Source organism: Leptinotarsa decemlineata, unplaced genomic scaffold, assembly GCF_025532065.1.
Source record: "Leptinotarsa decemlineata unplaced genomic scaffold, Ldec_3_MD MMD2_tig00000251_RagTag_RagTag, whole genome shotgun sequence".
Taxonomy (NCBI): Eukaryota; Metazoa; Arthropoda; class Insecta; order Coleoptera; family Chrysomelidae; genus Leptinotarsa; species Leptinotarsa decemlineata.
Window position 1 is genome coordinate 10,547,692 of NW_027412547.1, and position 23,074 is coordinate 10,570,765.

Sequence of the window (23,074 nt, forward strand, 5' to 3'; positions counted from 1 at the left end):
TTTGTCCACAAATACCCCTAAAAATTTGTGGATTTCGTGCAAGAGACTTCACTATCATTTACTGCGATTCTACCATTCTCAGATATTTCATTTCTGGTGGAAAAGTGCATACTGTGCATTTTTCCCACACCACGTGGTAAATTCCTTTGCGAGTATATTCATTTTCACAATGAGCTCCACAAACGTTTCTGCTTCTGTTGCTAAAGTGGTATCATCAGCATATAGAATTGGGTGTTTAGTGCTGACGTATTTGGGAAGATCATTCAAATATTGTAGAAAAATTAGCGAACCAAGAATCGATCCTTGAGTACACCAGCCTCTACATCCAGCCTTTACATCATGTGGGTGAGATCTGTGATTATTAATTCTCACAATAATTTTTCTGACCTTAAGATATGAAGCCAGCCACAAAAAAAAATTGTCACGGAAACCCAGTTTCACTTATTTTATTAATTGTAATATGAGTATTGATTGAGTCGAAAGCTTTCGACAGATATAGGGCGATAAAAGTTTTTTCTTCGGCCAACTAACAACTTAAATTTAAGAGCATGTGTTTTACAAATTATTGTTTTTTTTTTAGTTTTCGAAGCGATCAGGTTTTTTTATTATTTCGTCTGAACCTTTGAAAGCTAGATTTTGAAATTTGGAAAGGTGCAAAATGAAGATTTTTTTAAACAAAGTAATTATATTTATACTCCTATCAAGAAATCTGATTAACAACTATCACATTAGTAACAAAAAAATGTTAAATATAAAAATTCCAGCGGTGTTGAAAATTAACTACGTTACTTTCATTGAAAACATACTTTTAAAACCAGAAATTGAAAGTATACGAAACAAAATCAATCCAGTAAGTTATTTGAAAGAATCACTAATTTTTGAAGGATATTTCAGGCGGAGATTAGAAAACCAGGAAAATAGAGAAACGCAAAAGCGAGTGAGTTAAGACTCACATGGCTGTCGGTATCTCTGGATGGGCATGTTTCTTGCGAGGGTGAGATTTCTGCGTGGAGCACCCTTTGCAGTTCTAGGACCTATAAGCCACATTACTCTAATTCAACTAACATCGTGTTACAAACAAATGATAAATTGACAACTACTGATAGGTACATATAAGCTACATCGGAGTTTAATCAATTGAACAAGCATTAGGTATACAGTTACAGAATGCGAAAATTATCCACCCTTTTGATCTAGAATCGAAATGAGGTAAATAAAATGTTGGAATAGTTACTTGGAGGTCTATAATGTTTTATCATGTTAATATTTCAAAACAAAATCGATTTCAGTCAAGTTGGGAGTGTGTTCAAAAAATTTTATATTCCGACATTCGTTTCAATCCCCCGAATGCGTTTGAATTTATTCTGTATAGGTGATAAAAAAAGAAACCAAAGTTACGGACAACAGCTATATATTACTTTATAAATTAGATCTTCATTCAAAATATTATATTTCTATTTTTGGCGAAGGAACGAGGATATTATTTATGAAAAATCACGGGAGGACTTGTTTGAAGGTGGTTGACAATGTTTCGTGGTGTACTTCATCAGTTCGGACTTCCAGTAATATAATATAAATTGATTTGAAATCCCTGAAAGAATCTGTAAAAAATTTAAAAGATTAACCAAAAAATAACAATTTTATTAAATCAAAAACTGAAATTACAAAGAAATAACATACAAGCAACAACCAAATAAAAAAAATGAAATATTAATACAAGCTGAAAATTAAAAAATATTATTAACAAAAAATTAAAAATAAAAATTAAAAGATTCCAAACCAAGTTACGTAACGATGTTTCGATTGTTAGTATCCACATTCGTCTTCGGGTGATAACTAGACTTATTCCCCACACGCCCCCTCCCGGGTTGAGTGCCTTGGAGTAAAAACTTCCCCAAAAAAATAAATTTTCTGAGGAAATCTTAATACACCCCTCCATTTACCCCCGCTCTCCGAGCGGTCCTCAACTTACTCATGGGCACTTCAGCAAGATTGACATCTGACCTCTTTTGGTCGAAAGTCAGCCTTTATGTGCTTTTACTTTCTGAACAGTTAGTTGTTTTATCGATAACCGGACTTATTCATTCGAGATCTGACTATTTATAGGTCATTCGAGTGCTTTCAGCTATCTCCTCTTCCCTCTCTCCGTTTCATTGACCGTTTGGCGTGGTCGTTTTCTGCTTGATTAGAGGTTTCCATATGTTACGTATCTCTACGCTACCTTGACTAAATGGTTTGGAATCTTTTAATTTTTATTTTTTGTTAATATTTTTTAATTTTTTAATTTTCAGCTTGCATTAATATTTCAATTTTTTATTTTTTTGGTTGTATATATGTTATTTCTTTGTTAATTCAGTTTTTTGTTTAATAAAATTGTTATTTTTTTGTCAATCTTTTTAATTTTTCACAGTTTCTTTCAGGGATTTCAAATCAATTTATATTATATTAGACAATGGAAGTCCGAACTGATGAAATACACGTGAGAACTTGATACAAATGAAGTGATTTTTCGGGGATTCGGTCTGTTTAGAAAGTAAATGATAATATTTTTAGTTGCTAGCTTTCGCTAATGTTTATTAGCTTCATTGTGGGCTGTACTATAGAAAATGGCATAATAAATATATATAAAACATAATAAGAGATGAAACAGTTACATATATACCTGTGCTATATGAAAAATTTTGTTTATCGTGATAATTTATATTGTTTTAATATTACAGAATGTATTCAGGTTTTTTTTTGTTAGTAGAGATGGATAAATTTTGCTAAGATTATCAATGTCTGTTTTTTTGTTAATATTGTTTTCTTTAATTTCTATTTCAGCCATCTTCAGAAATTGCCTTTTATTTGAATCTGGTTCAATATGGAGAATTTTAAAATTTTTGTGTTTGTATAATCGACTGAATGATCATTATCTAGAAAGTGTTTTTCAAAATTAAAATTTCAGAAAATATTTCGTTATATATTTTGTTGTATATATATATATATATATATATATATATATATATATATATATATATATATATATATATATATATATATATATATATAGGGTGTTCCAAATTAAGTTGACATCATTGCAAACTCCGTTATTATTGATGCTACGAATTCAGTTGAATGAGCACACTAGTAGCATTTTTTTATGGCCTTCTCGATGCCAAAAAAAAACCAAATTGATAGTCGCGTCAATTTCAAAAAATTATATTTTTTAAATGGAACACCCTATATTTTATCATGCAGTTCGATTCGTAATAATATTCTCAACAACAAAGCTCATATCACCTCCTAAATTTATATTTATCTTTCACCAGTACAAAAATTTTCGTTGTTTTGGCAAAGAGCTATAAAATATCGAGTAAATATTCAAAAACATCGCCTTCTTGTTGAATACATATTTGGGCCCTACACTTGACACTACGTGTTGCTTTTAACACAATTCGGCCATCAATTCTATTAATTATAGTTTCAATATTATTTTTCAGTTCATCTACATTATTATGTTTCATTGTGAACACCTCATTGTTCAAATATCTCCAAAAATAAAAATCTAGAGGTGTAATGTCTGGTGAACGAGGAGGCCACTTAACAGGACCATTTGTAGCAATCCATCTGTTTCCAAAACAGCATTTTTTTACGCCACTGAAATTATGTGCTGGTGCTTCACCCTGTTGGGCATCTGACGAGCCTACAGATCAAGATCACGGAAAAACTTTTCCAACACACTTGTTAATAAAATAATGTAACGGGGTCCGTTCAGAGAAACATGGTAGAAAAATTGACCGCTTTTAAATAGAACACACCAAACATTAAAACTAAATCGTCTTTGCTTCATCGCTCCATATAATATTTCTATATAAGTTTGGATCTTGTCTGCATTTATTCATAAACCATCGACAAAACAGCAATCGTCTCCAGGGTCACCAGGTTCTAGTGTTTGCACTGGTCCTAATTTATAAGGAGAAATCTTATGTTTCTTCAGAATCCTTTGAATAACAGACAGTGGAACTTGATTACTCATAATAATTCTGTTTTATCGAATCGAACACATTTTTTTCCAACCACATTAATATGATGCTCCAGTATTTACTGTTCTGTACAAAAACGGCTTCAAAGTTATCATTATAGCACACGTATTTTGATTCACAAAATAAATAGGGTTATTGGAAAGGAAATTACAGTTTTGTAAATTAATACCAAATAGCTCACTGGTCTCAAAGTTGTACGCCATGATGATCACAGGTTTCACGAGTTCAAACCCCTACGCAATTTTTTCTTTTTGCTGTTAGGAACAAAATATTGTTTTTATTACTACTTCCCAGGTCTTGTCATGAGTTCTCTCTAAGGTCTCAATCTGCCTACTCATTAGATTGAACAGAGGTGTCGATGGGTGTTCAGTGGTATTTATATCAGCGGAAGCTACTGAAGTGGAAATGTGGGGCGGGGCTTCGGGTGATTACCAGCACCGGACGTCTTGGTGGGGAGAAGAGCATCGGGAAACTAGGGCTTTTCAGGCAGTCGGAAGTCTCTGACCGTCATCACGTTTGTTCAGACAGAAAGGTCACTTTTCAATTTCGATGGCCTCGTGAATTATCCGAGCTTGTAGTGTTTTCGCTGGCGATGGTCTCAGTGTTCGCAAAGTCTATGTTGTGTCCTGTCTATTGATGATGTTTTGATAAGGCTGAGGATCGGTCTGACTTTCGGACAGCAAGTTGATGTTCGTATACTCTACTTGTCACACGTCTGTTGGTCTGGCCTGCATATGTTCTATCGCATGGAATTCATTGACAATTAGAATGTATAGTATAATTTACTTTATAAACAGACCGGATTCCCGAAAAACCACTCTTCCCATGTGATTTGTGATATTGCCTCTCATGAGGGACCGACGATTTTGTAGGTACGTGTGGCAGATATCCGACGGAAAAACATCTATATAGGAAGTTACATGCGACAAATCTTCCAAAGGAAAGATGTTGCAAAGATGTCTGATGGTTTTACTTCAAGCTTTCCGCGCGGCATTAGCTGGGTTAGCTGTCGCTTTTTCCGTCGGGTATCTGCCACACGTACCTACAAAATCATAGGTCTCACATGATATTATCCACAATTTGATTTCAATCTACGAGCCACCGGTAGACAGCTGTTTCAGGCTGTTGGTCATCATCAATACCGGGAAACCCTTCCATATAGCAAACTTGGGTGTCACAAAAATAGTCGAGGACCGCCAACCCGATATTGATGATGCCCAATAGGCTGAAACGTGTCTCTACCGGTAGCTCTTAAATTGAAAGCAAATTGTGGATGACCGGAATAGTACTGATCTAGTTATCTTTTCATTATCATGGAATTATTTTCCAGCAATTTGAAAAATATTCTTTGTTATTTGTCGAGCTTTCAGAAACTTTTCATTCCCTTTTTCGAGAAATCTAAGAAAAGAACATAATACTAACATCAGTGAAATTTGTCAAGTGGAATGTTAAAAAATAATAACTAGGATGAGGAAATGGCCGTGAATTTAAAATTGGACAGACGCGGTGAAATAATAAATGTAATGTGAAAAATGCATATGTGCCCTCATTGACTTGAATTGATGCAGGAAATTATCTGTTCTCAAATTGATCGAGAAAAATCCCTGGCTCCTGTACTAACAATACGTACCGTTGAGCTATTTAAAATTACTTTTCAGAGTTACTTTACATTAAAAAACGAAAAATAGTTATTTTCCTTAACCGACGCGATGTTTCGATGGCTATGAAGCGAACATTCGTAGTATAGCGTATTTTATTGTTGAACCAATTTGGTGTTCTGACAAGCGTGATCTCAAACAAATCCCAAAAGTTTATTCGACCAAAAAAGGCCGTCTTTTAACCTGCATGAGTTGTTTTATTTCTTTCGTAGACGATTAATTTCCTCGTCGGTGAAGAGTAGGCCGGATTCGAAAAAAACTGGCGTTATAGATGTCGGTTGCTTATATCGTGATGGAAATAGAACAGCGAGAAAATATTATTCATACAAGATCCATCTCTATTCATCGCTACTATATTTGATGATCACTGGAAAATTGAAATTTTCAGCAGGCTGGAATGATATAAAAGACAAAAAATGAATGCATCTTGAAACTTAGTTTCAAATCGATTCCACCAGGGGAGTCACCAGTCTGCCTTTTTTGATATTGACGAATTTTTTTTATATTTAAAAAAAAGCTTCATAAATAAAGTGTCTGATGGATATTGAACTCTCTTCTACCCAATATTCATAGTTCAATATCTTTCGGGAATCACTTCACAAACAAATGAAATACTGATTAGGCATGATTATCAACCAAAAACTGACCTGGACCACAATCTGGATGTACCATATAATATTTGGAAAAAATACAAACGATGTGAAATGTCCCTCTTCAAATTTCTCTCAAAACACACCCGCCATCTTTAATGCAAAATTGCATGCTAATAAAGAAGTTTGCTCGGGAAGGGCTTGAAGGAGGTACTCCTGTCGAAAGGATATATATTTTTTTCAAACATCCAAGAAGCGCAGAAAGCTCTGAAGATACTATCTTGTGAATCTAAACTGACTTGGAGCTGCTAATTGTCCCTAAGACAACTGGCAGAGAGAAATCGGATAACTATGATGAGAAAATCGGGACATAATTTAACTGAAAGAAAAGCAATATTCCTTTCTCTGATATGGAAAGTGTCAAATATTCAAATATGGGAAGAATTCTGGCAATGTCAATTTGATCAATTGAGATATTACAGGAATGAAGTGCTAGGAAAAAAAAGGGAAAAGATTGATTAACCTATCGCGATAGAATTGCACAGCTTATAGGATATTGTCTATTCTATCACAAAATTAGAAGTGTTCCAGGCTTGAGTTACTTGGAGGGATAACACTTATGCTTGCATATGAGTAACTCCGAATGAAGTATCAACGAAGATAATTCGTTTATGTACAAATGATCTTATAGGTATAAGTCGTAGTACTGAGGGATTCAAGGTCCTAGCGATCCATTTTAATCTAAAATCTACCAAGTGTCGAGTTGTGTTAGTATTTTGAACTAGGCGTACATCTTTCAGACCATTAATTGTATGAAATACTGTTAACCTATTACCTTAAATTTATTTCCAATCATTTTCTGACGTGTTGAAGAAATGGTTTCTTTCATTTGCTTCAGGGTCTTTTATCTCTTGGAAACAGTTCATTTTGATGTCCATTACTGTGGGATAATTGAGGGACAGCAAACTGACCACCTATTTGAGAAATAGGTGGTCAGTTGACCATCTTTATGATACTAGACAATCTTTTTTTTAAATACCACGATCCGGAAACAGTACCAGTCTAATTGAATTTAGGTTTCTTTTATTGTACATATAACTGAGTTATTATCAAATAACAAACAAAAATATCAGTTTTTATCCGAGACAAAAGATGAAATAGATAAATTTGCTCATTCAGTCAGTTGAGTTAAAAAAATACTGAAAGGTTTTATGACAGAAATGCACATGTGATTGTAACAGTTTGATGAAGGCGACAGTTATCAACTACTTATTGCGAATAGTTTTTCCGCATACACGAATCTCAACTTTTTACTATTCCTAGTTACAATTCTCTCAACCAATAAAATTATATTACTAAACCCGTAATAATCGATATCAATGAAAATATTTTGGTACTTGTGTAGTAATAGTTCTTTCAGAATATCGAAACGCATTGGGGAAATTAAAATATATTGCAATAAATACGGATTCAATGTATGTTCGCCAAGCTGATTTCAAATCAATCGTGTGAATACCAAAATCAAAATTTTTAAATACACTCCTGTACACTCGACAAATATGTACCTAGCCGAATTTCATTAGTGAGACAATAAATAGGGATGATTAACACCAATACAAATTTAGGACAGTACGGTGTGATCAATTATTGTACACATATATGTATAGGACACTACTTACAACCTATTTTCTAATGAACGTTTTAAATTAAAACAGACTTTTGTGTTGAAAAGTTATAGTTCAAGATTCCAGACTGACAATAAAGAGGGTAGTATGTAGTTGAAATGTATCCATTTTTGTTGGCTCGAAAGCAAGGAACCTGTTTGATAATATTCCTCCAAGTTTTCACATTCTGGCGTCAGAAAACTGCTATTGATAAATGATAATGTTCTTAGAATGGGACAATATGGTTGTTTGTTATCAAGATCAATAATATATTATAATGAAAAAACGTCCAGCATTGGAACACTCTAAGGAGAATATCAGCAGTGACCAATGTTGGAAAAATATCGTTTTTTAACTATAAAATGGCACCAATTTCAAGTAAGTAAGTATGTATATTAGATCAGGGCTGAAGCCTTCAAAAATGGTAAAAAGTGAAAAAAAAAATAATAGGATGAAACCCATTAGGAAAGAAGGGAAATATGATAAAAATGAAAGAAAAAATAAATTAATCTGAATTCGGGAAGTGGGTGGAGGTGAGTTTTTAAGGGTAAAAAATAGTTTATCTGGATTTCCGGCAAAACTACAAGTTCTATGGAAAAAAGTTAAATGGCAAAATTGTAGGTAATAAAAAGATCTACAACTTTTATATTCGCAATTTTTTTCACATAACTTCGAAATTTATGTGAAAAATTCAAGTTTTTAGTTTTTTCAAAAAAAAAAAGTGAAAGCTTACGATTTATGTCCCAAATACACTAAAATTCATTTGATTTGAAATATTAATTTTTTTTCACCTTACTTTGACTTAATATCAAAAAAGCACCCTTAATTTTCAATCGAAAATTCTCGCGTCAAAATAGCAGTTTTTTTTTAAAAGTCAGTGTGCTTTTTGTTAGTTGAAATCTCTACCATCTTCTCAGAAAATGCAAAAAATCGAAAAAAAACTTGAATTTGATTTTTTTTAATGATCATGTAAAATTTTGAGCTATTTATTAAAATTCACACTTAGGTTACCTACTCAAAAAACGTAAGATTCCATGTTACATTGATAAACGAAAAAATTGTAAATCGAAAACTACTATAATTACCAAACAAATAAGTTAATAAAGGTAATATTTAATAAGACATCTACAATATTTTGAGAAGGTTGTAGAATCTTCTCTACATGATATTTGTAGATGCCTATTTATTGCTGTTTTGAAATAATTTATATACCTGAGTGACCTATGGAAAAACATTACGTAGCAAACAGCTAAATTTTCTTTGATGGGTACCCCGAAATTAAAAAATCAGTTACTGTTACAATAGTACCAGCAGCTACTTCAACTAAAAGGATAACGTAGTCGTAGAAAAATCATTCAAATATACCAAGGACAAAATAATAGAAACTTTAATGAAAACATTACAGTCACAAGGGTTTTCCTGCAAACAAGTAGAAGAAGATACTGATGCTGACATAATTAAGACCTTGATAGAAATTGCCAGAGATACTAATAAAACCGTCATTGTTGTGGGTCAAGATATTGATCTTTAGGTTCTTTTAAATCGATTGAATTCAAATAATCATTCATTTTCCCATTTATTTTCTCAAAACAGGTTCTGGAAATGTAAAGGATATACTTTACACGTTTAATAGTTTCAAATATGAATCCTTCAAAAATATTGTTGCATTTCTGCATTGTTTTTCCGTTAGCGATACAACATCTGGATTTGCCGGAAAATGAAAGAAAAGTATCGTGAATTCATTATTAGACGCTGAAAATTTATCAAATTTTAACATTTATGAATGTAAAAATGAAAACATGACACTGAATCAATTAAGATTTCAAAAATATCAATTGGCAAAAATTAAATCATATTTTATTTTGGCAAACCTCCCATTCACAAAAGGAACAGCAGAACAACATTGTTACAGGGCGTACTATCAGCTTCAAACTTGATTGGGTAACGAACTGCAACATCAACGTGGCATTGTTCCCAAATTTACAGAAAAGGAATTAATTCCGAAAGTATTGCAGCAAAACTATTTGCTGCAGCTAAGAAACTGGATGTAACAGTTTAAAATGTGGCTGTCAAAAACATGGTTTGAAATGCACAAAATGCTTAAATTGTCATGGTTCTGAAAATTGCTCCAATATGGAAGAGAAAACCTACGAGGAAGTTAATGATTCAGATGAAATTGTGGATGAAGAACCAATGCAGACTGGAAAGAATACGGAGACAAAGAAGGTGATGATTTGATTGGAAAGGTTTGTCGAATCTAACGACGAAGAACTGCCATCAAAGAGACAACTAATGGATGAGTGATTGATTGTGAAAGATAGGATATTTATAAATAACAAGATTTTGAAAATATTATAATTGATAACATAATCAGAATGAAGTATTAGAATTAAATAGTACGATTTACAGGTATATTTATATTTTATGAGATTTTCTATGAAATGAATGTAATTAGAATTAAATAAATTGCCTACAACTTTGCTATTCAACTTTTTTCCATACGTTTTCCATGGCTTTGCCGGAAATCGAGATTAAAAACTCACCTCCTCCCACTTCCTGAAGTCAGATAGCCAGTAATTATTTTTCCTTTGATTTTCATATTTTCCTCCTTTTCTAATGGGTTCCATACTACTGTCTTTTTTTGGTTTGGAATCTTGAGCTACCATTATTTTCATACAGTTCGTGAATGAAATAGAATACGAGTTGAGGGGTTAAGAATTTTTTTTATCATTTCTGGTCTTGTAGGTAAAAATTAAAGAATGGAATGCGATTCTGCTTTCTTTCGTTTACCAACGTTTACCATCGATTGGTGAATTGAACCATAATTCCCAAGCAAAGACAGGACTACCATTAACCCAATGGGTTATCGCTACATAAAATATGGAATGTGGCTAACAAGCTGAATGTGTGTGATTTGTAAGATTATCATTTATCATTCTCAAAGGAATGGACATCTTATTAAAAAATATAAAAAAATCGCATTGAAATGTAAAAATTGTCATTAAACTTTCATTCGACTATTTTTATGCAAGAATAGATTGCAAAATTGAAGGTCCACACGAAGTAAATAGAGATGACGAAAAAACAAGTTTTTACTGTACCGAAACAAAAATTCGATAAACTTTGTTACAGAAGATTAATCAATATAATGTAGAAAAAAATACGCCCAACTGTTGAACATCTTTAAATATTTCTTTAACATTAAAAGAGATAAGATTTATCAATGATACTGCGACTAGTAAGTAACTATTTAGGGGCAAGCAAGGCAAAAATGTAACGTTTCGAAAATTTTGTATTTCCCATTTTCCGAGTTACAAAGTTTGAAAATGAAAACACAATCACATCGTTTGTGATTGAACTGGTTCGATTCCACAAAATGTATTTGTTGGAGAATTCAAATCAGAATTCAAATAGGTTATAGAACTATAGGTCTAGAATATTAGATTAATTGTCAAGTCATTTGGTCAAAAAAAAGGGGTTACCTGGAAAGTTTTCCGGGAGTTTTGAAAATTGGTTATTTTATGGATATCTCTGCCGCTCGCGCCGCCATATTGAAAATATGGCGCCTAAAACAGTTTTTTGAGAATATCTCCATTTCAACGCATTTTACGAAAAAAATATTCATGTACAAAATTGAACTAGAAAAAATGACCTAGAATTTATGTAAACATATTTTTTTTCATAAAATCAATAGTTTTTGGCGTACGAGCGTCTCAAAGTATTATTCATCTGCACCACCACATCTTTTTCGTATATTTTTCTGAAATATTCTACTACTGCGGCTGGTATTGAAGAAACAGTTATAAGGGTATAAGTAATGTATAAGTATAGGTGTAATGGGTATAAGGGTATAAGGGTAATACTCCGTTATATGCACAAATTGTTGTGGTACTAGTAATTATTCGTCAATTCCATCATATAATGACGATGAAGAGGAAGAAACGGCGACTATTTTTGAAAAAGCTTTCGATGAAATTGAAAACGAAGAGGCGTGTGATGATAGTGATCTGATAATCACATCGCAGATGATGCGGACGAAATTTAAGTCCTAGATGTGTCGATCGGTGCTCAGGACGAAGTTGTAACACCTGGTCCATCAGGAACAGCAAAGCGAAGGAGATTGCGCTAAATTTCAAAATAAATACATCATGTGGATTAGGCCCACAGGTGCAACCACAATAAAAAAAGCGCCGCTTACTCTACCTCCAGGTGGTGTGAAAATGAGTTTTTTTCAGAAACTTCTATTGAAATGTACTTTGCAGCGCGGCGCTTGTACGCAAAAAACTATTGATTTTATAAAAACATTATTGATACATTAATTGTATGAAATTTTTTGTTGTTTAATTTTGTAAAATTTCGTAAAATGCGTAGGAAAGGAGATATTCCCAAAAAACTGTTTTTAGGCGCCCTTTTTTGAATATGGCGGCGCGAACGGCGGAGATACGAGGTGGCAAAGTTGAAATTCGAAAAGAGCTTACCGAAATCCATAAAATAATCAATTTTCAGAACTCCCGGAAAATTTTCCAGGTAAAACTACCAGATGACTGGACTTTAAGTCATAGAAAAACTGCCTGAATTGAAATGTGGAATGTAAACCCAACTGCAATAATTGATTCTAAAGCACGATTCACAACAATCAGAATGCGTTTGGTACCTGGTTTAAGGCGTTGAAATTTAACCATTGCTTTGTAGGCTCCTAAGCTTGTTACACAAAAAAAGGTATTTTTCTTCCAGTGAAAAAATCACATCAGAACAAAAGTACATTTTCCTGATGAGGGTTTCGCTAGCCAAGTTGGCATCATCAGGCGATGACACAAACTCTCACGGCTATCCTAATGTTTTTATATCTGGACTAATCGCCACCTCACCTATTGAGGGTCATTCAATTCATTTCTACTAAAAATTGTTGGGTAATATTGTTATTGTTCTCAATGTCATTTACTAACGATACATAATATTCAACAGTATTCAACTGTTTTCAATCTGTTATTTTTACAAAAGAAAGTAAACATATTTTTGAATATGTTGTACATTCATGTGGAGTAAAAATTTGTTTAGATTTTTATTGAGATGGTAATGAAGTTTCGGCAATTAAATTGGAAAATAAATGTGATGTCGTTTGCAATGCAATATTTTGGAAAATTGGTGACTTCCAATAGATCATTGATATTCATCAAAAAAAAAAGAAATGGAAAGAATATGAAAGTAGGAGAGGAGTCGTGTGGGTGGTAAAGATAACTGGTGAACCATCAACGTTTGAAAGCGGCGACATTTGAGAAAAACTGGAGAGGCATGAACGTATACCATAATGAGAATATACTCTCAGTAACTTTTATGCTAGACAGGATAAGATGCATTGTAAATATTAGTAGCAAAAGTAAAAATGAGGACCCTAGTGCACTATTCCATCGATGGGTGATATACAAAAGGTGATTGTCGGAGATTTTTATTCACACAAACCATGCCAACTGATGTTGAAGAATTCCAAATATTTGAATGTTTTAAAAATTTTCCTAATGTTCAACTTTTTCACTAACTCTGAGACAGGGAAATACAATTTCCAGAAACATCAGCAGAAGGCGTAAATTGAATTTTCTGTTGATACTTTCCTAGGCTTTACTCGTTCTTCTGAAAGGATGTTATTCAATTGATTGATCTTGAAATTATTTAATTGACAATATTAGTATTTATTTGTTTGACGTTTTTCTTATATCGATCATGCGAAATGACAAATTTTGTTTAAACTCCCTTAAAATGAATCTGGTACTCCCAATGTCAATCTCCAATGTTCAAACTCCCTTAAAATGAATCTGGTACTCCCAATGTCAATCTCCACATACATGAGTGAATCTATCAAATATATATGAGAATGATATATGATAACAAATACCTTGTATATTCTTAAAACATTATGGTATGGTATTCAGTAACTTTTAGAAAATATCTAATAAAACAAATCTCATATTGATGACTTCTGTATTAAATTTTAAACTACTTTCATAACACTCAACGATAATTCTTGTCAAAAATAGGAAAACAAAATTATTGACTTTACTTGTTAACATTAATTTTGTAAAAGTAATGACTACCATACATACCAGTAATTAATTGTTTACGAGTGAAAAAGAATGTGCGAAAGCAAGCATTTCCTGCTGATAAACTCACTTTGCTGCTAGTATGAGCTGCATTGTGTGACATATCGTCACACGATGAAGGTTCCGCATGGAGTGCCCTTTGAAGGTCTAGCACCTACAAAGCCACAATTACAACACCACAAAACCAGTTTTGTAAGTTTGTAGTGTCGAGTGCATTTTGTGAATATTCTCAGATTGATTGTTACTCATTACGGTTAACAGGAAAACTGAAATTATTGTTTTTGTATCTACATTTATCTTTTAATATGTTGTTGACTTTTTTATTGACTTTTCACATACTAATCTGATGTTTGAAATAAATTCTATAAAAGGGAGAAAGATTTATGTCACCCCCTGTGTATAAAAAAAATTTGGGTGGATTTTTGTTATTGGTTATTTATTAGAACATATCAGTCGTATTTTCTGTAAATATCACGACTATATTGGACACGTGTTGGTTATTGAGAGCACACAAATAAGCTAATTTAGTTTTTTATTTTCTATTTAGATCTAGAGAGTTCACAAACAATATTTTTATTATTAGAAATAAAATCATGTATTGACTAATTGGGTTGGAGTTGGTTTTCCTGTTAGCAGAAGATGAACTACAACACTCAAAATCGAAGTTTGTTCAAGAAGCAATTAACGAAATATTACCGTTCAACATGTGATCCTAATCTGTCATATATAATTTTCAACAAATTTCCATTGAAATTTAACAAATTTCAATGGAAAACAAGTGAATTGTTATTATTCTCTCTTCTTTCAATATGGCATGTTCGAGTTGTGTCACTCTGCACCCTTTATGTTGGAAGACACTCGTATTGAAGAGAAAACAGACCAATCTGAGAATAATAGTTGTAATAACTGTATATATTTTATGTGCAGAGCTGTTTTAACTGTGAGAGGATGAAATGAACCAAAATAACTGCTGTTATTTTCAAACATTTGCTATCAAAATGTGAATTGACAGTCATAACTGTTTTGATTGACAAATAAACTGTGATGTGATGAGATTCAAATATGCCTAGATATAACCTATTTGCAAACCTACTTCTCAAAATGCATATTTTATTTTTTATATAAAGGGACACTTTTGTAGCTACAGTATATGGTGTACTAAACAGTAAGATAATAAGTATTATATCAATTATATATTAATTATCAATAAGAATCCAACTTAATTTATGGGATGAAAAAACAACTGAATAAGTATGTTGAAGTTGTTTTCCTGTTTCAGAATACGACCAATGAGGTGCAATCGATGTTCAATCAATTCGGATTTGATCGGGCTAATATACACATACTGTATAAGTATATATTTTAAAAATATACAGACACTCTAAAAGTTGAAGGAGTAAAAAGAACTATTATCAAGTATCTCTTCATCTTCATCTTTACCAATTGTTGTTAGATGGATACATATATAAAACTAGAAACATGTATATATAATTACTTTCAATTGATACACTCTTATTATCTCTATGACTTGCAACACGCAATTACTGATATAAAGCTTCAAATATTAAAAACAAATTATAGAAAAAATAATTATGACGTACAATTCTCATTTTTTGCAATTCCAAAGTTGAAATAGTACAATTTGTAGTACCTACAACAGTTTCAATGCTTCTATGAAAAATATCAATCAAATGTCACTTTTCCAACGGAAACATTGAAGCGTTGGATATTCAATCGTGGACAGTAAGTCTAACACTTACCACAGGTTAAAAGTCTTGACTACTTACAGTTATTTGCTTTTGAAGATAGATAGAGAGAGCTAGCACTTACCGCATCCTAAAAATGCAAACAACACCGTCATGCAGAAATGCAACATTCAGCAAACCTAAATGCTATATCAAAATGCACAGGAGAAAAATATACATTTCGTACAAGCATCAGACTAAGTAGAAAAAGAGCTATTTCAGTAAAAAGGTCAGAAATCTGTGCGGTTTTGTGGTACACTACCATTTTACGTGCGAGCCTAATATTATAGTTATATATTAATAGTTAGTCAGAAGTTGCATTACATAATATAATATAGATATACTGAAATCATACAGTTTGAGCACAAAATCGCAATTAAATTCAATAACAGGGTTTGTTTCAAAATTGATATTATTCAAAATAGGTAGCATAAGAATAGGAACAACTGAACGTGATAAACCTAACTCAAGATACTTTTTCTGATAAAATTCACGAGTGTTGAATTTTGGGAAGGAATACTGGTGGGACAATATTTTGGATATTTTATTTCTTTTCAGAAATCTAGAGAAATTGGTTTTGAACTATTGCAGGAAAATACACATGTAGTGCAGTTGTGAATATATAATTTGAATGTCGAACATTATTAAAAATGAAATATGAAATATTTTCATTTGGCTGTTCGACGCTGAACAAGGTTTTTCAAATTTCAACCTGATGTTCAATAAAACAGAATAAACTTTCACATCCAGAGATAACTGTGTTGAAGCGATTTTCCCGGTTTTCTGGCGGTGGTATGGAGGTTGTTATGCCTAATGTTTCGTCTACTACTGCGGCAAACATTATCGAAGGCGATGACGTAACGATCGAAGAGCTCGAGTTGTTCTCAACTACCATGTTGGAATTTCTCTTTCATTTTATATTACCATAGGTGGGCGTGGCTACGTTTCTCTTAATTGGATTGAATGACCTTATTTGTGTACAATTTAGGACAGGTAGTAAGATTTTATTACTGTTAATTGCGTCTTTTCGTGGTTCTAATATAGATCGACCCGCAGCTACAAAGAATCCGGTATACACCGGGTGTTGGTTTTACGTCGTGTTTCTCTGAATTTCTACCAATCCGACCAGAAACATTTTCAAGATAGGGAAAAAACCTTTTCCTTTACGGGCCTAGCTTGGGTTACTTCGCTGTTTCCATTTCTTTTGAAGAATTTCTTTAGTGATTGACTTCCTCAGGTAGGTTAGGTTAGGTCCAAAGTGTGTGGGTCTATTCGACCCTCCACCGCAACCCGCAAAGGTTTATTGTGGCTCACACCTATTCACACTCGACCAAATAAACCCAGTTTCTTAACGAAGCCGATTAGTTTGGTGAGTGGTCCTTCAGGTCAGATGATAAGAGTACGGCTCTGCCAAGCTCTAAACACCTCATTCGGTCCCCAGCGGGGCAGGCACAAAGTATGTGCTCTGCTGTTTCAACATTTTTCAAACAGAGGCGACACACACTGTTTTCCGACAATCCGAGATGATTCAAATGGCAGTGACCTGTAAGAAGGCATGTTAGACATCATCGTAGTTCATCCCTGCTCATCGCTGTTCATCGTAGTTCATCGCTGTTCATCCCTGCAACAACTGTTTGGTATCAAGCTTCAAAGGGTGAAAAAACGCCTTGGAGTGAATCAATCCTGGAAGATTCTGCCTGAAGTCTATAAATCTTCTTGCCATCCAGGTGTTCAATATTTGTTTGCCAAAGCGTAAAGCGTTGCCAATGGTAGACCCTCCTTTTCAAGGGAGTCAGCAGCCTCTTTGCCTTCCAGGCCAGTATGGCCAGGAATCCAGACCAGAGACAATCTGTTAAGTCTTCCTATGAAGGAGAGTTGTTTTTGGCATTTTGCTACCAATTTAGACGTTGCTCGGTAGGAGCCAAGAATTTCCAACGTCGCTTGACTGTCCGAGAATATTTTTATTGACTTGCGTATGAGGTTGGATTCTTTCAATCTCTCCGCACACAGTTCAATAGCGTCGCATAGGTCGCATAGGTTCCTTCGCGACCTGGTCTGGTCCTGGGTCTGCGACTGAAAACACCTGCACCAGAACCGGACGGTGTTTTTGATCCATCTGTGAACCAACAACTATTTGCTCTCTACCTTAGGTAGACACTCAGATAGAATATCTGAGACTATATAGAGAGACAACACAAATTTAAAAACGCGGGAATAATTTCAATAGGAATGAATAGGCAATGAACATTAATAAAATCTGGTTACCCTTCCTTAATTGTTCACAAACAAGGTCATTCAATAGAATTGAGAGGAACGAAGCCACGCCTACCTATGAAAATGTAAAATTGAAGACAAACTCCTTTGATAATGTTTACCGCAGTATTTGATGAAACGTCACGCATAAAACCTGCAGACTACGGGCAAAAAACCTGGAACACATCTCTGACACGAAACAAAAAATACTTTTTCACAATACTTTATATTTGTATATATGAACAACAATATAGTTGACACTCAAAAATTGTACGAGTAAATATATTATTTTCAACAGTCTTCAAGAAAAACTTGAATAGTTTGTTCAGGAGACGCCACCTAAATAATCTGCTCAGTCTAAAACTATTTAGTCAATAGTCTTGAAAACTTTTATCGAACAAACATTATAGAAATTGATCTTGAAAAAATATATACATCATTTCGGGCACAGGTTAGATAAATTTTTATGTACTGACTTACAACACGGATTTCATCAAATAATACAAGTTTTCCTTGAAAAAAATTAAGAGTGTGTTTTTGTGTGTTATTACGGTATAACTATGATATCGCTATATATTCATCATATAACCCGATAATTTTAAAAAGAGCTTCAAGAGAAAATCAAATTATGAGATGAAACAAAGGATTTGACGGGATCTATATGTGAAAAACAATATGCGATATTCAATTCGAATGAAAAATAACTTTGATACACTTTGAAACGCCCAATGCATTTGGGCAGAAGGTAAAACATTTCTGATAATTTCTATCCATAACCTCAATGTTTCTTCACACACTATAAATCTATTGGTTGGCATCTTATTACAATTAATTATATTTAAATCTGTTACAGTTCTACAATTATTCTCAAGATACTATTTTTGCTTTTACCATCCGGATGAAATTGGAAAATCAGAAAAACAGAATAAATGGAATAAGTCATTATTTCGACTTGAGGACAAAGACTAACAAAAACATGGTGGACATGTTACAACCTCTTTTTATTTTTGAATAAAACATACTTTCAAACGATAAATGATTCATAACTTAAAAAAAGTAAATGCACTCTTTTCCAATTTAAAACTAATTAAGATAGCTTACAAACAATTATCCTATCTCAAAATTGAATAATTGACAGGTGAATTATTTATTTAACTTGCTGTTCTGCTCACATACAGGGTGTTTCAAATTCGATCCTCACCTTTGGGATCTCGGAAACTATGAGAGGTACGAAGAAGGTTAAATTGGGACAAAGTTGCGCATTTACCTGACTAACAATATGGCGTTGAGAAAGTTGTGAAATTCCGAGTATATCTGGAGATATCCGGAAAAAACAGAAATTTCTAAAAATGGTTTCTATTTTTTTCAGGCTCTATTTTTCGAAGGATTCGAAAATAAATTGCACTTCCACATTGCCAGTTTTTTCCTGCTTACATAATGATGTTTTCAGATATTGTTTCCGATATATTGAAAACAAAATTAATCTTATCATAACAGGCTTCGACTTTGATGATGACTCTAAATTTGACTTTCAATTTGTTATACTCAATGACATTTTGTTATTGTACAAGTCATTGAATTTTTGGCGAAAAATGGCTTTCACGAATGAAGAAAAAAGAGATATGATACAAATTTATTACAAATACGATAGAAACAGTGTTAGGACATCGGAAATGTATTTAAACTTGTATCTCGAAAGACGACAACCACATCGAACTATGTTCAAGTTATTGGATCAAAATCTCACCGAGTTTGGTTCATTTGAAAAGCCGAGGAAAAATACGGAGACAGAATCAACAATCGAAATTTGATAAATGAGGTGTGTATGAGGTAAATTAGACATTGTGTCCTTTTCAATGAGAATAGAACTTTGAACAAATCACAATAATTAACTAAGATGTAAAGACAAAAGTAAATTACAGCAAAAATACTCAAAATGCTGGCCATGTTCATGATTACACAACTGTGCCCTTCTTCGAATATTATTCACTGCTTTTCAAATGAACCAAACTCGGTGAGATTTTGATCCAATAACTTGAACATAGTTCGATGTGGTTGTCTTCTTTCGTGATACTAGTTTTAATACATTTTCGATGTCCCAACATTGTTTCTATCGTATTTGTAATGAATTTGTATCATATCTCTTTTTTCTTTATTCGTGAAAGCCATTTTTCGCCAAAAATTCAATGACTTGTACAATAACAAAATGTCATTGAGTGTAACAAATTGAAAGTTAAATTAAGAAACATCAAAGTCGAAGCCTGTTATGATAAGATTAATTTTGTTTTCAAAGCTTATTATGATAAGAATTGATATTTTTTAATATCTCCAATTTTTCGAAAAAGAATGATGAATTATGATACCTCATTGAAAAAGTAAGATCTGGTTCTATTCAAAACAGAAAGAATCCAATGTAGGGCCCATAAGAAAAAATAAAGTTGATGATGGTGGCCGGAAGAGAAAACGTCGGGTAGCAAATCTGCAAACACTGTTATGCAGCAGGGAGAAAGTGGCAATGTGGAAGTGTAATTTATTTTTGAATCCATCGAAAAATGAAGTCAGAACAAAAAAAACATTTTCCGAAATTTCTGTTTTTTCCGGATATCTCTGGATATACTCGGAATTTCAAAATTTTCTCAACGGCATATTGTTAGTCAGGTAAATGCGCAACTTTGCCCTAATTTAATCATCTCATAGTTTCCGAGATCCCAATGGTGAGGATCAAATTTGAAACACCCTGTATACATGACTTTTCTTTTCATTTTGTTAGAGTAAGACACCCTATAGTTTGCTATGTTTTATAAAACAAAACAACCACTGCATGTAATACGAGTCATCATAATATTTCAAGTGAGACGATGGCGGCAATTTTTTTTTTTTAATTTGAAAAATTATCGTTACTGCCCTTTGGGTGAACAACCTTCCACAATATAAGAAATGAACAATGGTCATCAATAGAGAATCTGATGAAGTCTAACATGTGTGTCCAAGGTAATACATATTGCTGTAATTGAGGTGTTGTCCAAAGTGATTTTTTTGGGTTTTACAAACGGAGGAAGATAATTTTTCGAAACATCAACCATCTAGATTCTAGATAAAGTGAGTAAAGTAAAAAAGTATAGATATTTTTTTTCATTAGATAATCAATTTGTAGGCAAAATTATGTTACTGACTAATTGAATTATTCAGTTATTTATATTACGCAGTAACTTTTCTGGGTGAATTCCTTTATTGCAATTCACAGATTATCTATCAACTAATTGATTTACCTTTGTTTTTTTTTCAGATTGTGGAAGTTAAACACCCAAAAGACAGCATCTCCACAAATTTTTTTTTTCGAAGATTAAATATAATCCAAATAGATATAGGAATATTTTCGCCCCCAAATTCGTACCTTATATAGGACCTATCATTTCTAAAATAGCAATACTGGTTTCATTTAAATAATATATTCTCTACATATCATATTTTTTCGTTTGGTAATTCAAATTCAATTTTTTCAAAAACAAGTCTGTGTTTAACTTGAAACAAACTGCAATTTTGCCTATAACATAGTCGGAAAACAGCTAACTAGCCAATAAATATGGCAGTGAAATGGAGGACTTACGTTATCCTTTAATGGAAAAAGCGACATTCAATCATGTCCCTCTGAAATTAGATGACTGGCATATGCGGAATTTATTTTTCCGTTCTGAAAACTATATTTGTGTTCCTTTATGTGGGTTTTAAACGTTCTTCCAGTTTGACCTATATAAAACATCGGACATGACCCACACGATAATTTATACACTCCTGATTTTTCTGAAACTGAACTTTTATCTTTTTTATTTTTAATGTACATGTCCAAGTTTTTGGTTTTGAAAGCAGTATTTACACCTTTGCTGTGCAGAAAATCTGAAATATTTGTAGTGGGTTGGCCTAAGTAGGTTAAGGTTCTATAACTTTTATCCTCTTCTCTTCGAATTGGGTAAACTTCTTTCAAAGCTTGACTGTATAACTTCTTTGATTATTATCCGATGTTTTATATAGGTCAAACTGGAAGAACGTTTAAAACCCGCATAAAGGAACACAGATATAGTTTTCACAATGGAAAAATAAATTCCACATATGCCAGTCATCTAATCTCAGAGGGACATGAGTTCGACCATGAATACTAACCCCTCCATTTCCAGAAGAAAGGTTTGAAACTCAACCTGTTGGAGAGTATGGAAATAAACAAATTCAAAAACTCTCACGCAGGTAATAATAGTTAGGTATATTTACAGGTGGACTTTCGAAAAATGTATTGATACCTGACTTTTTCAGGTATATTTTTTCAGGTAGATTTATTACTTAGGTAGACGAATACTTACTAGGTTATAGTATATAAGGTGTAATTTAGAAGTAACTTTAGTTATGCTTGAAGAAGCTATTGTATAGCGAAACACGTGTCGCGGTTTTTGTGAAACCTTTATAGTGAAAATCATAGAATAAACTCTATTTATTAGTTTTTTTTAAAGGATCACTCTTGGCAGGAGTCGACCCTGTACAAAAAGTCAACAATCGACATTACAGTTACACCACTGAGAACGATTATTCTCATTCACGGAGAGAAAAACTCAATGAAGATACTAAATTTGGTAGGAATTAAAAGACATTTATTTACTGTAATTAAAGTAAAGCGATTTCATTCAATTTTGTCTAGCGCGTAAAACCCGCATTGCATAAAAGCACTGTAGTTAATGAACAAGTGAAATGAAAAATTGCAACCGGCACAGGTGGTACAGTCTTGATCTAGTCTTCGAATATGTGAATGAATACGTAATAATCGATAGTGTTAACATAACGAACCCGACATATGAACGCGCGTTTTCAACAGGGAAGATCTTCAAAATTGTAATTTGCTTGATTAAAAACTTCAACTTCAATATTTCAGAGTTCGAGGCTTCTGAAAAGCTACAACAGTTACTTTTTTTCTCAACAACTTGTAACTAATAATAATAATAACATTCGATAAACTTCAATTTCAAATTAGGCAAGTACGTGAAAGAAAACCAACATAATT

At 32.9% G+C, this 23,074-nt stretch overlaps 1 protein-coding gene across 10 annotated transcripts in view; it reads right to left on the reverse strand.

The window, feature by feature from the left end:
* The window catches only part of rut (adenylate cyclase rutabaga), a 599,728-nt gene that overhangs the window by 62,858 nt on the left and 513,796 nt on the right, over positions 1-23,074 (reverse strand). For 7 of the 10 annotated variants that reach the window (XM_074173689.1, XM_074173685.1, XM_074173683.1 and 4 more), the window contains exons 10-11: positions 14,103-14,186; positions 954-1,034 (exon numbers count right to left, since the gene is read on the reverse strand). The exons of 1 other annotated variant lie outside the window; for it this stretch is intronic. In XM_074173689.1, coding sequence (XP_074029790.1) covers positions 954-1,034; positions 14,103-14,186 — 165 coding nt within the window. The remainder of the gene's footprint in view (positions 1-953; positions 1,035-14,102; positions 14,187-23,074) is intronic. 2 more of the 10 variants (XM_074173687.1, XM_074173686.1) reach the window with 2 other exon arrangements.